Here is a 13,720-nt window from a genome sequence, read left to right as displayed (position 1 = left end):
AAAATCTCAGACCTCAAAAGTTGAAAGATTTCTGTCAAAATTATAGGTGCAAAATAGTGCAAAACAAGATACTACAAGCTCTCAAACAAATATGCTTGTCAATGCAGGGTGAGTAATAAAAAGGTGTAAAATCTTTCAATACGTGGATCAACGTTGTTCAAGTAAAAGCAGAAAAGTTAAAGGTGGTTATTTTGATTGGTGCGAGCCTTATCTGGGCAAATATTATGAACAAAGAATATCAAAACACCTAAAATGAGTTAACTTGGTGTAATATAATAAGCAAGTATGTCTGCTGTATTAAACAAGCAACTGCTCTGCAATAAAAAGATTTAGATTTGGTCATATAATAGTAGTGACAAAATACAATTTTGCAAACCAACAAGTTCTGTCTGCAGCTACAGAATAATTTTGGTCTATTTAATGTTTGCTCATGTGAACATGAAAGATGTGCTATAACAATGCAACAATGACTGTTTTAATAATAAAATTTAATAGATCACATTCATATTATTTGGCGCCAACATGGTTTTCAAAAAAATTCCTGAGGATTTCTAAATTTTGGATGTGGTTACCGTATATGAATTACATGGGAAGTAATTAGTAAAGCAGATTCTAGAAAGTATAATAATCACAGTAAAAGATATCACAGTTTTCACAAAAATGAAAAAAATGCACTGTATCGTGTCATACCAAAGTAGAAAAAACACAAGGAAAGCACTCAAACGCATAAAAATTAACCAAAAACAATAGGTTAAACATGCACCAATTACTTTTTTGTTAATAATGCTGACTCAACTTGATACCATCAGTAGATGTTACGAATCATTTATAAAGTAATACTAATTATAAACATATGTCTGTTTATGGTTTAAAAAAGTTGTCTCTACCCAAATTGTATAATACTAATTAGTCTACTAAACATGGTGACATCTGTTACTTTTCAAGTACAAAAACAGTTTAAAAAGTTTTTTTAATAGTATTTGCATACAGGACAGATGGCATGACAGCAACCAAAGATGCTCTTAATGGAAGGTGAAAACAATAGGCCTACTCCAACACAAGCAAAAGATGGTATGGACAATAACCGGCATCAAGCCAATGGGAATTATTTTGATTTGTTGTCTGCATCTAGCTATTGCCAATACTGTATTAAAATAAATTGGTTTCTTTAGTGCTTATTACAGTTGATTGATACAATTGTTTTAGAATGTTATAATGTTAGCATGACCATTACCTGTTTATTAATAATATATTCATATATTGAAAATACACTAATGACTATAGCAAATAAGATGCACTTCACTCGAATTAGTTTTGAGTTAGCTTCAAAATGTCCAATAATCAAGGTAAAAACCCAATGTAGTATACAGTACAGTATAAATACACATTACACCAATATGACAATTAATGTTGTGCACTGTTCTTACTGTGTGTCAGGCTTATGTGACTTATCTGGATAGAGTGGCCAGTCATTCTCTTCACATTAATGCTCAACCAATGCATTCACTCAGATGCCACACAAACCAGTATGGTTGAAAGCCACACACTAGACATTTCACAAACAATTCTAGTGCATAATAAGTAAATCATATCATAAATAACAGCTCGGTGATGCCTGGATTATTGAACAAGCACTTAGCACATTCCTCGCAATTACAAAAAAAAAATCATACATCAATATAAAAAATAATCATAAATGCATGAAGCCTTTTTGCTCCAATAGCTGTTGACTACAAAGTAATAACAGAATAAGTTAAACTGTTGAAAAAAGCAATCCACAACAACATTGAAGATTAATGCTTTTGGTTCAAGCCAGAGTTTTGTTATAAATTGTGGTTTTCAATAGAACCGTGCAACTGAGTTAGTTCAATTGCTGAAACGTTGGCAGTGGAGTGGAAAGATGCTATATTTTTTGAATGTGAGGTCATTTCCATTAAATCAAAGGATGCACAAGTTCTGTGGGACAACTTGGGAAATTGTGTTCTCAGTTCTAGAGCTGATGTAGAACTTTGAACAGGTGATGATGAGTGCATTTCAGAAACACAAAGATTTTGTGACGCATTTTGAAACCAAGTGCACTCAGACATATTACATAAACTTCTGTCGACACTTTGGTTAATGGTAAAACTGTGGCGATGCAACATTCCTAATTTCATGGAGTTGTTAAGTGGAGTAGGTGATCTAAAAGTGCATTCTGCCAACGTTTTCCATTTCTGCAACATGCCAGAGCCTTCCAAAGGTTTGACAAGTCGAAGCTTAGGTGATGTCAGCGATATACAACTTTTCAGGCTATCATTTCTTTTCAGCCTTTGTTTGGTTGCTAAAAACATTTTTGCCTGTTCAACAGCTCTTAACTTTTCATTTCCAGCACAAGCCAAATCATCAATGGCATGGTCTAAATCGATTGTACCTGGTACACCTGGTTGTCCCATTTTAAGAGAACTCTGCTTCTGAACTTCCTGAAACAATGGTTGGTAAAAGCGCTTTGTTGTTTGATTATATTGGCATTGAGTTCCTTGTCGTCTCTTCTTCAATGCTAAGCTACTACTCCATAATGGAGTTGAGCATAACTGACCATGCATTTGAAAATCTCGCCCAGTAGCATTAGAAATTTCATCAACGGAATTTTTCTCTAATGGTTTAGACCTACACCTCTGCTCATATTGAACAAACAGTTTTACCAATGGCCTTGGAATTGATAACACAAAGGATGAAGCATTTTGATTGGTACAACTAGAACAAGTCGCTCTCAAGTAAGAACCAAAACAATTAACCGGTAAAACTTTGCAATCTAAAGAAATATCATGAACATGTTGTATGCTGCCTGAATTAACATTGGTACGAGGCAACATGTACATCTCATCACGTGTTTCTTCCAAGACCATCAGTGCCTCATGGTATTTATATTTAAGATTTTGTAAGTCTTGAGAAAGTCCATCATGTGATCTGTTAACAGCCACCAACTGATGTTGCATATATTCATGTTCAGTCAACAACTGACTGTGCTTTTTCTGTAGTTCCGCAATTTGATATAATAAACTTAATATCTCATGTGACTGAGTGCATGTTACATGCTTACATTCGGACAATTCATTTGTCACAGTTTGCATTTGAGAATTTGCACTTTGCAAATCATCTTGTAAATTAGTTAAATGCACTTGAGCATGTGATACCAAAGCATGTCTTTTACTTCTTATTTCTTCAGTATGAGCTACCAATAAAGAGTTTTCTTCCATTAAAACACTCTTTTCCTTCTTGAGTTGCCGCACTTTTCCACATAAAACTTTTTCAGACATATAATTTTCTTCTTTCACATGCTTAATATTTAACACATTATCAGGTGAATCAATTTCAGCATCTGCATAAAAACACAATAATTGCTCTTTTTTGCTTATTTCATGACGTAATTGCAAGATTTGTTCCAAGGCAAGAGAAACTTTTTTTTCCAAAAGATCCTTTTTATGAGAAACTTCCTTGTTTTTGCTAATTAACATTTGCCCAATTTCAGTAGCTAATTCAAGATCTCTTTCTTGCTTTTCTAGAAGTTGCATTGCTGCATCCATGTCTGAGTATGTGCGAGTCATTTAAGCAGTGCATATATCATTCATTAAAAACAAGTTAATTGCATAAAACTATTGAAATAAAAATATTTCAACATCTAACAGCACAATACAATTCTTGAAAACAATGTACCTTAAAAGCCTAGCCTACCTAGCCTATTTATGTTAGGCTACCGTACCGGGATGCAACCTAGTTCGTACCGTACATGAACAGTTCGTACCCTGAAAAGATCGAGAGAAATAATTAAAAAAAGGGCAGTGGCTATTTGACCGGCTCCGGTCTTTGAATCTGAAACACTATTTGACCGGTCATGACGTCACTACATAAGCACTTTTTTCTTTTTCTCTTTTAAAGCAAAAGATGATAAGCGCCTTAAGTTTTAAATTCAACACGTTTACTTCAACTGAGTCCGTGGCGCATACGTAACGTCTCGGGCTGCTATTCTAGAGGGAATGAGTTCGATACTATCCGGAAGAGTTCTTTTTTCTTTTTTTTTTAACTAAATTTTGACCCAAAGTGCATTTTTGTCGTCAATTTTTAATTTGAGTAGCCTACAGCCCATTTTTTTAAATCTTTCCAAATGTGAGTAATAAAGTTAAGTTTTTTTAATTTGTGAATAAAAGAATAACAGTTAACCTCTCAAGTACATGTAGCTCCACACAGAGTGAAATTTACATGCCTTTTGACTCCTTTTTATTTCTTTAAAAGTAATATCTAAAAAGACATTATTGATCCAAAAAGAATGTCTAAAAAGACATTATGAAAAGCAACTACGGACAAAGGCCAGTGTTTAGATCTCCCGACCTCTTCAGCGTAGCCGTAGCGTAGTAAAGTACTAAAGTGAAAGTGGAAAGTTGTCTTGAAGGGTTGGTTGAGATGATGATTTGAAACGTGACTGATTGCTGTGCGACAATGAGACTGGATTTAATTTTTAACTTCGGACTTCAGCGAAACGTAATCTTACAGCCTATTAGAAGGCGTGATTTTTTCAGAGAATTTGTGCTAAGAAATGAAAGGAATTTGTTAAAAAAAGACTAGAAAAAACTTTTTAAATTCGTTTTGAAACTTTTTTATTCACTTGTTGATGCATTCAGATTCATATCAGTTTGTATTCTTTTGTAGATAAAAAAAAAAAAAAAAAAAAGAACACGTCCGGATAGTATCGAACTCATTCCCTCTAGAATAGAAGCCTGAGACGTTACGTATGCGCCACGGACTCAGTTGAAGAGAACGTGTTGAATTTAAAACTTAAGCCGCTTATCGTCTTTTGCTTTGAAAGAGAAAAAGAAAAAAGTGCTTATGTAGTGACGTCATGACCGGTCAAATAGTGTTTCAGATTCAAAGACCGGAGCCGGTCAAATAGCCACTGCCTAAAAAAAGCGGAAGTCGCTGATCGCAGCTTCCGCAAACATTTTAAAATTTTCCCCCTGAAAAGATCGAGAGAAAGATAGCACAAAGCCGAAGTCGCTGATCGCAGTTTCCGCTAACCCTAACCATAGACTAATCTAGGTATGCTCTAACCCTAACCTTCGCTGATCGCAGTTTTCGCAAACATTTTTCCGTAGTTTCCGCTAACCTTTATCCTAACTCTAACCATTAAGTAATCTATGCTCTAACCCTAACCCTCGCTGATCGCAGTTTTTGCAAACATTTTTCCGCAGTTTTCGCTAACCTTTACCCTAACCATAATCTATGCTCTAACCCTAACCCTATTTTTTGCAGCAGACAAAATAAAAGGTTTCTCTCTCCTCGCTGATTGCAGTTTCCGCAAATATTTTTCCGCAGTTTCCGCTAACCCTAACCCTCGAGTTTGTTTGCAGAAACTCCAATCAGCGAGTTCGGCTTTGTGCTATTAAATTGCGATCAGCGACTTCGGCTTTTTTTTTATTTTTTCTCTCGATCTTTTCAGGGTACGAACTGTTCAGAGTACGAACTAGGTTGCACCCACCGTACCGAATAATTGACCTGTGGAGGCTGTGGTATATAGCTGCAAGTGTTTCACTCAATTTACCACCTCTGAACCTAAGTTATTTTTGATAAAAAGTATGGAAATTAAAACTGGTTGCGCCAACTTTTTCTTTTTAAGCATGCAAGCGCGATGAAGCAAACGAGATGGCTAGCCACTCTTTACCCTGTTTATTAATGCACTACAAAAACCTTGTGATGGTAAGAAATAAAAAAACACCTGAAGAACAACCAACCTTCAACAAACCAGTTTTCAACTGCAATAACCAAGAGTCCATGACCAAGACCAACCAAAATAAAAGTAAACCCACCAAAACATTTTGCTATGTTCAGCGTTGCCAGACTATTTTACAACCTTCTTTGGCTTGCCAGATTCTCTTGACCGAATGACATCGTGACGGTGATTGATTGAACTCTCGCTGACCAAGCTGCTTCTAGAACTTAATTCTGGTTTTGCATACTTGTAGATGTTTTAAAGTAAAGATTCACAAAGTGAAATTTTCGCTTATTTGATGAAGGGAAGTTTTCATTTGGACTGAGAACAGTGTTCAAAGATTAATCGTGGCAGCAGGGGCTCTATCCACTTTTAGAATTCGGGAGGGTGATTTTTGAACAGTGGGCTCAAATCGTCATAGTCATTTCAACTTCTGGGAAGCTGCGCCCCCCAGACCCCCCATTGCAGCATCAGCTTCTTTTTGATCGAAGCATAGGGTTTCCAAGTCGTTTCGCAAAGTATGTTTCGGAAAAGGCATTTTTGGGTAAGCAAACTTGTAGTCACTTAACAAGAAATAATTCTGGCACTGCAAATGAAAACTCGAACCAATCATAAACTACGTTTTCCGTGACTTGAAAAAGGGCGAAAAGAAGATGATACAAAGCAAATCAAGTGCTGGATTTTCTGTCAGCTGTTTGTTTGTTTATTTGTTTTTCATATTTTTACCCTGCATTGCGAGAAAGCGGACTTGAGCGCCATGCATCGGTGTATGCCTTCTGACGTACACCTGACCCACGTTGCAGCCGACGGCAATGTCTGTTTCCGGTTGTCTGCTCTACTTATGACTTAAATTTGGTACTACCAAGACGGACTATATAGAGGCCATGACAACGTACAATGGGATTGTTAAAACTGGGGGCAGATAGTGACGTCATAGTGCCATTGTCTTCAATTAAAATTCTCTACAGATGCTTCCATTTTGCAGTACGTTTAGTTCAGGGTAGTCAGGAATTATTTTAGTTTAATGAGTACCGGTACAGTAGCCTACTTAAGTTACAACTCTAAACTTGGTAGGAATGTGATTTATCGGTGTCCTATATCAGCATAAGGATGAGATAGCTAACTGCTCTTGGCTGATGCTGAGCTGCGTCGGAGTCTGCCTCGCTTTCTGACCTAGTCTTATTCTGAAACGATCCCTGTTCCATATCTAGAAAGCTAAAACCTCAATTGCTAAGGTAACAGGGATCAGTTGTCAGTAGATGTTACAGAAAAAAACAATTTTTTTCTGTAACATCTACTGACAACTGATCCCTGTTACCTTTTAAGGATGAGATAGATCGATATTTGAAATAGAAATAGCCTACTTTGATTTGTTTTGGTATTTCAAAATATGTTTTTTTAATCGTTTCAAAATCCAAGCAATTTCATTTGGTTGTGCGTTTGAAACGATAGTGAAAAACTGGAGAATCTCAGAACGTAGGCCTAATAAGCTGCCGGACTAAATTTGACCCAACACGTCTGACGCCTATATGAATGAGAGAGTCTCCTACAAGTCAGCAGTTCTTGAGGTCATCAGCTGAGTGTATGAAACTACCATACAAAACTACTAGACTATAGGCTACTAGTTTGAGAATCTCAAATAGGCCTGTCAGTTTCTGTGAGGCAGAAAACGAATAATTTACTTTTGTCTTTTCCGGAGTTTTTTTTTATCGTTTCATGTTGATTTAAAGCAAATTAAATTTTCTTGGCTTCCCCTTAATCCATATTTCGGAACTTTTTGCAATAAACAGATTGAAATCATCAGTCAAGAAGTTTTCCAACCCCAGTGCTATTGCATGATAAGCTGCTTTTCCGATAGTAATACAATGATTGTTTTTACGTTCATGGATGATTTGATTCGACACAGCATAGCCTAATTGAATTGCTGGTCGTCATTTGAGCTATTAGGGCGGAGGGTCTACCCTTGAGCAACCCAGTTATCTTACTAGTAATGAGTCAGGATGCACCGTAAGTACCCGTATTTAGAAATATGTTTGTTTCGAACAGCCTTGGTGGATAGGCTATTTAACGTCCTTATACGTCTATATTTGATTCAATCTTATATTTGATTTGTTTTAGGTTGTGAAGCATTGTTTGTGATATATTAGTACTCTTGTAAATATGGTTAAGAAGTGCTGTATCTTTAACTACAATGGAAATTATAGTGAAGAAAATAAAGTTGCAGTGTTTAAACTGCCTAAATGCCAACCGGAACGTGATAGATGGCTTGCCAGTATCCCAAGGGATAATATTCCCGATTCAAAAGACACCTTCGTTTGTGAACGCCATTGGCCAGAAAACTATCCTACCACTATCAAGTATGGGAAAGTAAGACCTTTGTATCCACCATCTGTGTTTACCTGTGTCCCTTTGAATTTTGTTCCTTTACCACCATTTCTTCCTAGAAGTACCGTACTCAAAGGGCGTTTAGTAGAACTCGTAATCAGCCTGTTGATGAATTACCAAGTTTTGACAAAAGTGACATTATTGTGAGCTTTGAAAATCTCCTGGCTAATGCTTTTACTGTAGTGTCCAATTTACTTTTTTAGCAGGTGATGATGTTGTATTTCGGGCTCACCAGACGGTTGTATTTCGGGCTCACCAGACGCTTGTTTTTCAATGCAAGGAATTTATGCAAGATTCCGGCATACCCAAGTTTGTGTTAAGAATTGATGGCAATCTGACCTTTGAAGCATTTCATTCTGGAGTAAAATGCTCTATAACGTCTCTATCAGCAAGTAAATGTTCCAGATGGTTACAAATTCAAGAAGCTGTGAGATTCTTGCATTAAATGGAATTATCTCATCAACAAAGTATTCTTTTGCAACAGATGAAATCTATGAATTTTATGCCGGCTGTAGAAAAGAAATACGCCGTGTAAACAATCGTTAGGTCCTTCGAATATTTGTCTTTGTCCAGAAGCTCATACAACCGACTGAGACGGGATTTCAAGTTGCACAGTACTAGAACACTTACAATTCTCAAGCTTGGGAATTAATTATCATAGACTATGTTAACGTTAGTTTATGAGCTTTTCTGGATATTTATCAATTTTTTTTCTTGAGTGTTCTCGTTAATACTACTATAAGTCGGGTTAGCATACTAGTCAAATTATATACTAAAGATGATGCGTATCAGCCTTGTCTCGATATCGACTTATTTATAAGGCTTAGTGAATGATGCCTTACTTTTTGCACGTTAACAATTAATCTTTTAACTAAGCGAGTTGTTTTTTTAGATACTTTTTGCTAGTGAAGTTAACACTTTTTTAAATATCTCAGTGTTATCATGGCTGATCCATCGCAATTTTCGAGGTTGGTGTGATACAATGTCAAACGAACGATTTAATTGTATTTTCCTTTTACAAGTTTGTGGTGGGCCCGTTTCATACGAGATTTAAAATATTTATAAATTGTTTACAAGACGAGTAGCGTACTTGGTGATTTATTTCAACTTTCAGTAGGCTACCGTTCTGTAACAACATATTAATTTTTTAAAGCTGCCACAGCTTTCGTTTCAGTGTTATAAATATTAGCCTAACGTACGGTTCAATGTCGGTTCAATTGAAGACAATGGCACTATGACGTCACTATCTGCCCCCAGTTTTAACAATCCCATTGTAGCCTACGTTGTCATGGCCTCTATATAGTCCGTCTTGGGTACTACCCATTACTCGAAATCGATCACTGGGTAGAGGCAATTATACTTATAGTGAAGTTTCTTCCCCAGAGAAACAACAGCAAGTGCGGGGGGGGGGGGGGTGGAGTCGAACATGCAGGCTCTCGACTGCGAGCCCAACGCGCTAACCACTCGGCCACTGCTGCCGACTAAGTTGGCAACTGGTTGGCTTTTTAGGGGTTAGGGTTAGAAAGTAGTCATTTCATTGACGTGGGTTCGATTTTCACAACTGCTATTGCTCTTTTTTCTTCTGTATTACCAAATAAAGTTCAAAACAATGATTAACTCTCTGGCTAAGTACGGTACGAGAAAGGTCACAATTGGACGGTAGCCTCTTATAATATGTTCTGATTGGTTGGCGGTGTCATTCTAGTCATTTGCAATGGCAGAAATTTTTCTTGTTAAAGTGGCTACCAAGCAAACTAAGTTAAAACATAGTGTAAACGCCTGGCTCGTAGTTCAGGGTTGCCGAACTAAAAAATCATATTGAAATGAAATATATATTCATATTGATAAAAAATTTAAAATGTGCTAAGCGAAAATATATTTTTCAACATTTGATCAATAAAATATCACAAAACCTTTTCAAAACCAAATAAATGGGGGGGTGATTTTGCATTGATCACCCCCCCATTCCAATTAGTTGGGGGGTGATCACCCCCCTCACTTCCCCTTGGATAGAGCCCATGCGTGGCAGTTTCGCATACTTGTAGAACCACTGACACAGGCCTGGTCACAGAGTTTGACAAACCGGAGTTTCCTATTGTTGAAGTGTTGTTGTCGATGAATTATTTCAGCCGCTGGTAACCGCTGAATGGGGAACAGTTATTAAAATGCGTTGCTCAACCGCGCACTTCGAGAGTCGAATCAGTGTTTTTGATCTTGACGTTTTCTTTTTGTTTCCAAAGTCAGGCACCTAGTCAACTGAGCTACCAGGGCAAAAGGTCAGTTCAGTTTATTTTTTTATGTTGGCAAATAAACAAAATATACAAAGCACAATAAGCACAAATAATTTGCACAACAAGGATGGCAGAAGACCAAAAGACTACCAATGTCAGCTGCCATCCAAACCTTTAACCAAACGCCCAAATTTAGGAATATTATAGATAATACCGGTACCATACTTAACATAATAGGCCTACAAACAATGAAGAAGATTGAAGATTTAAATCTTTTTTATTGATTGATTAATTCAAAAAAAAAAAAAAATAGAAAAAGTAAAAGATGAAAGAGACTGAAAGAGTAATAATGTTATTTATTAGTATAGCAAAGACTTGCTCCCAAAAAACTCACAAATTTCTAGACTAAATATTTCTAAAAAAATGATAAAATTCAACTCTTTCTAGTCCCTTTATGTTTTTGTTTACGAGCCTCGCAAATCACCTCAGTTCAGGTTTAAAAATACGTCATGGACCCCCTGCAAATTTTACTTTGCCTCACCATGACTCACAAGTTAATTTTCCTCACTATTCTTGCAAACTAAAAGTAAAGGTGAGTTCCATACTTGAATCCAAGCGTTGAGGAATGAGAAGATAAGGTTCTCTTTATACTAAGCCTTTGGCACTAACGAGAGTAGGGTGTTCCAGTTCCTTTCTCTCGGCCGCTTTTACTTCAGCAACTACGCCCACCCAATTTATAAGCGGTGTTTGTCAACCACCAGCAAAAGCATGGAGTCGAACCAGGATTGCATAATTAGAAAGCGAGCGCCTTACCCGCTGCGCTATTTCACCGCCGCCATTGTTGCAAACTACAATCACTTTTTTAAAACAAATTAAAAAGAAATTCTGAAATTACAAAAAAATTGTTTGGTGATAGGTTCATCGTTTCAAAAGTTTGACGGACACGCAATCACCAGGAGCTGATAACCAAAGTAATTTTTTTCTTTATCACGGCAAAACCATAAAAAAGCTGGAAACTCTGACTTTGTGAGAAAGCATTTTGTTTGTTGTTCTTGACTTGAGTTCTTGCCAGATTGGAAAGTTTGAACATTGCGCGGGGGAGAAGAGTTTCAGCTGCTGCATTTGCGCGGCTGTCAACATCAAACGCTGGAAATTGCGCGGTTGTCAATATCAAACGCTGGAAATGGCGCGTTTGAAAATTATTTAGAAAAACGTAAGGAAAACGCCGGAAAACGGTTACTGAAACCTTCACTTTGCAATTGCAATGCCGTCATGCCTCGCTGAGCTTCTTTTGGAAATAGCATAACAGCTTAATAACTGCGCTAAGCTTGCCACAGTATCTATGATCCCACAGCATTACAGTATAACATAAGTTGTGACTTGATTTAACGTGCCATAGGAGCAAGGCATGGAATGGAAGATGGAATGGAAGGCACATTTTTGGATGGAAGATCCAAGGATGGAATGGAAGATTTGGATGATGGGATGGAAGAAGGTCTTTCATCCTCATTCCATCATTTATTTTTAATCTACGTAGCCTATCATGGCACAAAACAAATTTTAACTTAAATGCGTAAAACTTTCTATCCCAAACTAAATTTTGTTTCTTGAAAACAATGATATTTTTCCTGTTTTTTTTTAACAACGCGACCGACGACCATTAGACGTTGCAGTAGAAAACATTATTTCGCACGTAATTTCATTGCGGTTTGGTAATTTAAAATGTGCTGCAGCGCTCTTGCATGATTCGACCAGTAGCGTAGCCAAGAATTTTGAAAGGGGGGGGTTACGACCCAGCGGCGGGGGTCTGGGAGGCCTCCCCCAGAAAATTTTGAAAAATTACTTTGAATTGGTGCATTCTGAGAGCATTTTCAACAAAAATGTGGTTACAAATATTCCTGTAAAATGGTGGTGTCTGGTAGCATAGCAAAAGGATAAGATCATGTTTTCTTCGGAATTTTTCGGAAATATAAAGCTAAGTCTCTATGTTTTCTTGTAGCTAATTCCTGGCTGAGATGTTTAGTATTGGCAAAACTTGCTCTTTTAATGCAATTTTGTTTAAAATTAGGCAATTTTTTTTAGATTGAAAGCATCATTCTCAGTATCGTGACGTCACACGCGTGCCAAAGGGAGAGGGTTGTAACCCCCAAAACCCCCCTTTGACTACGCCACTGGATTCGACCAGTGGCGTAGCCAAGGGGGGGGTTTTGGGTGTTACAACCCCCCCTTTGGCACGCGTGTGACGTCACGGTATTGAGAATGATGCTTTTAGTCAAAAAAAATTGCCTAATTTTAAACAAAATTGCATTAAAAGAGCGAGTTTTGCCAATACCAAACATTCAAACATCTCAGCCAGGAGTTAGCAACAAGAAAACATAAAAACTTAGCTTTATTTCCGAAAAATGCCGAAGAAAACATGATCTTATTCTTTTGCTATGCCACCGGACAGCACTATTTTACAAGAATATTCATAACCACATTTTTGTTGAAAATGCTCTCAGAATGCACCAAATTCAAAGTAATTTTTCAAAAATTTCTGGGGGAGGCCCCCCAGACCCCCCGCCGCTGGGTCGTCAAAACTCTCCCCTTTCAAAAATTCCTGGCTACGCTACTGGATTCGACCATAATGTGCAAGACATGGGGGTACATAAAAATATTAAGAGTGGCGTGCACAGTAACTTACAGTTTTTTTTTAATATGGAGCAGTGTGTAAGGGCATAGCTAGGGGGCCAGCCCCCCAATCCAACAACTTTATGAGCGATATATTGCAACTTTTGTATATTTTGGACAAATTTTTCAACAAATTGCGGCTAATTGAATTTACTTTAACAATAATTTAGCTGATTACGAAGTAAAACCAATATTTTTTAACATCATGCCAATTTTGAGGAAAAATTTTGACATTGTTGGTTCAAAAATGACTACCAAAAAGGGCTATTTTTGGTCAAAAATAGTCAAAATGTTTGAGGGAGACAAATTTTGCTTGGCATCTGTACTTCAAACTTTGCCCCCCCCCCCAAATCGAAAATCCTGGCTACGCCAATGGCAGTGTGGTAGCAAAGGGTTGCTATAATAAAACAGGTATAATAGGTTTAATGATGTGCTCTTCAATCACATAATTACAAGACATAATACAGGAAAGAATTTATTTACATTGCCAGACCCGGCATTATAACTTGCAAATTTACGTTTACATAAATGCACTGTTAAATATCATCTTTATCATATTATAGGCCTACTGCGTCTGGTTACACTGCAGTGACGATCGGTGAGGTAAAGCAAGGAAAGCAGTGCTTACCTGAGCGAAACTATGCAAAATATAATGACTGAATTTTAGGTTTAACTTATTATTTTTATCACGTCT

General features: G+C 37.1%; 1 protein-coding gene across 1 annotated transcript; it reads right to left on the bottom strand.

Annotated features, from left to right (window-relative positions):
- Positions 1 to 1,823: 1,823 nt before the first annotated feature.
- Positions 1,824 to 3,563, bottom strand: LOC145781659 (trafficking kinesin-binding protein 1-like). Its single transcript, XM_082593334.1, has one exon. It carries the CDS (start codon positions 3,561 to 3,563, stop codon positions 1,824 to 1,826), a length of 1,740 nt encoding a protein of 579 aa, XP_082449460.1.
- Positions 3,564 to 13,720: the final 10,157 nt, after the last annotated feature.

Source organism: Aplidium turbinatum, chromosome 13, assembly GCF_918807975.1.
Source record: "Aplidium turbinatum chromosome 13, kaAplTurb1.1, whole genome shotgun sequence".
Classification (NCBI taxonomy): Eukaryota; Metazoa; Chordata; class Ascidiacea; order Aplousobranchia; family Polyclinidae; genus Aplidium; species Aplidium turbinatum.
The sequence above is the reverse complement of the archived record's forward strand: the minus strand, read 5'-3'. Positions and strand labels throughout refer to the sequence as shown.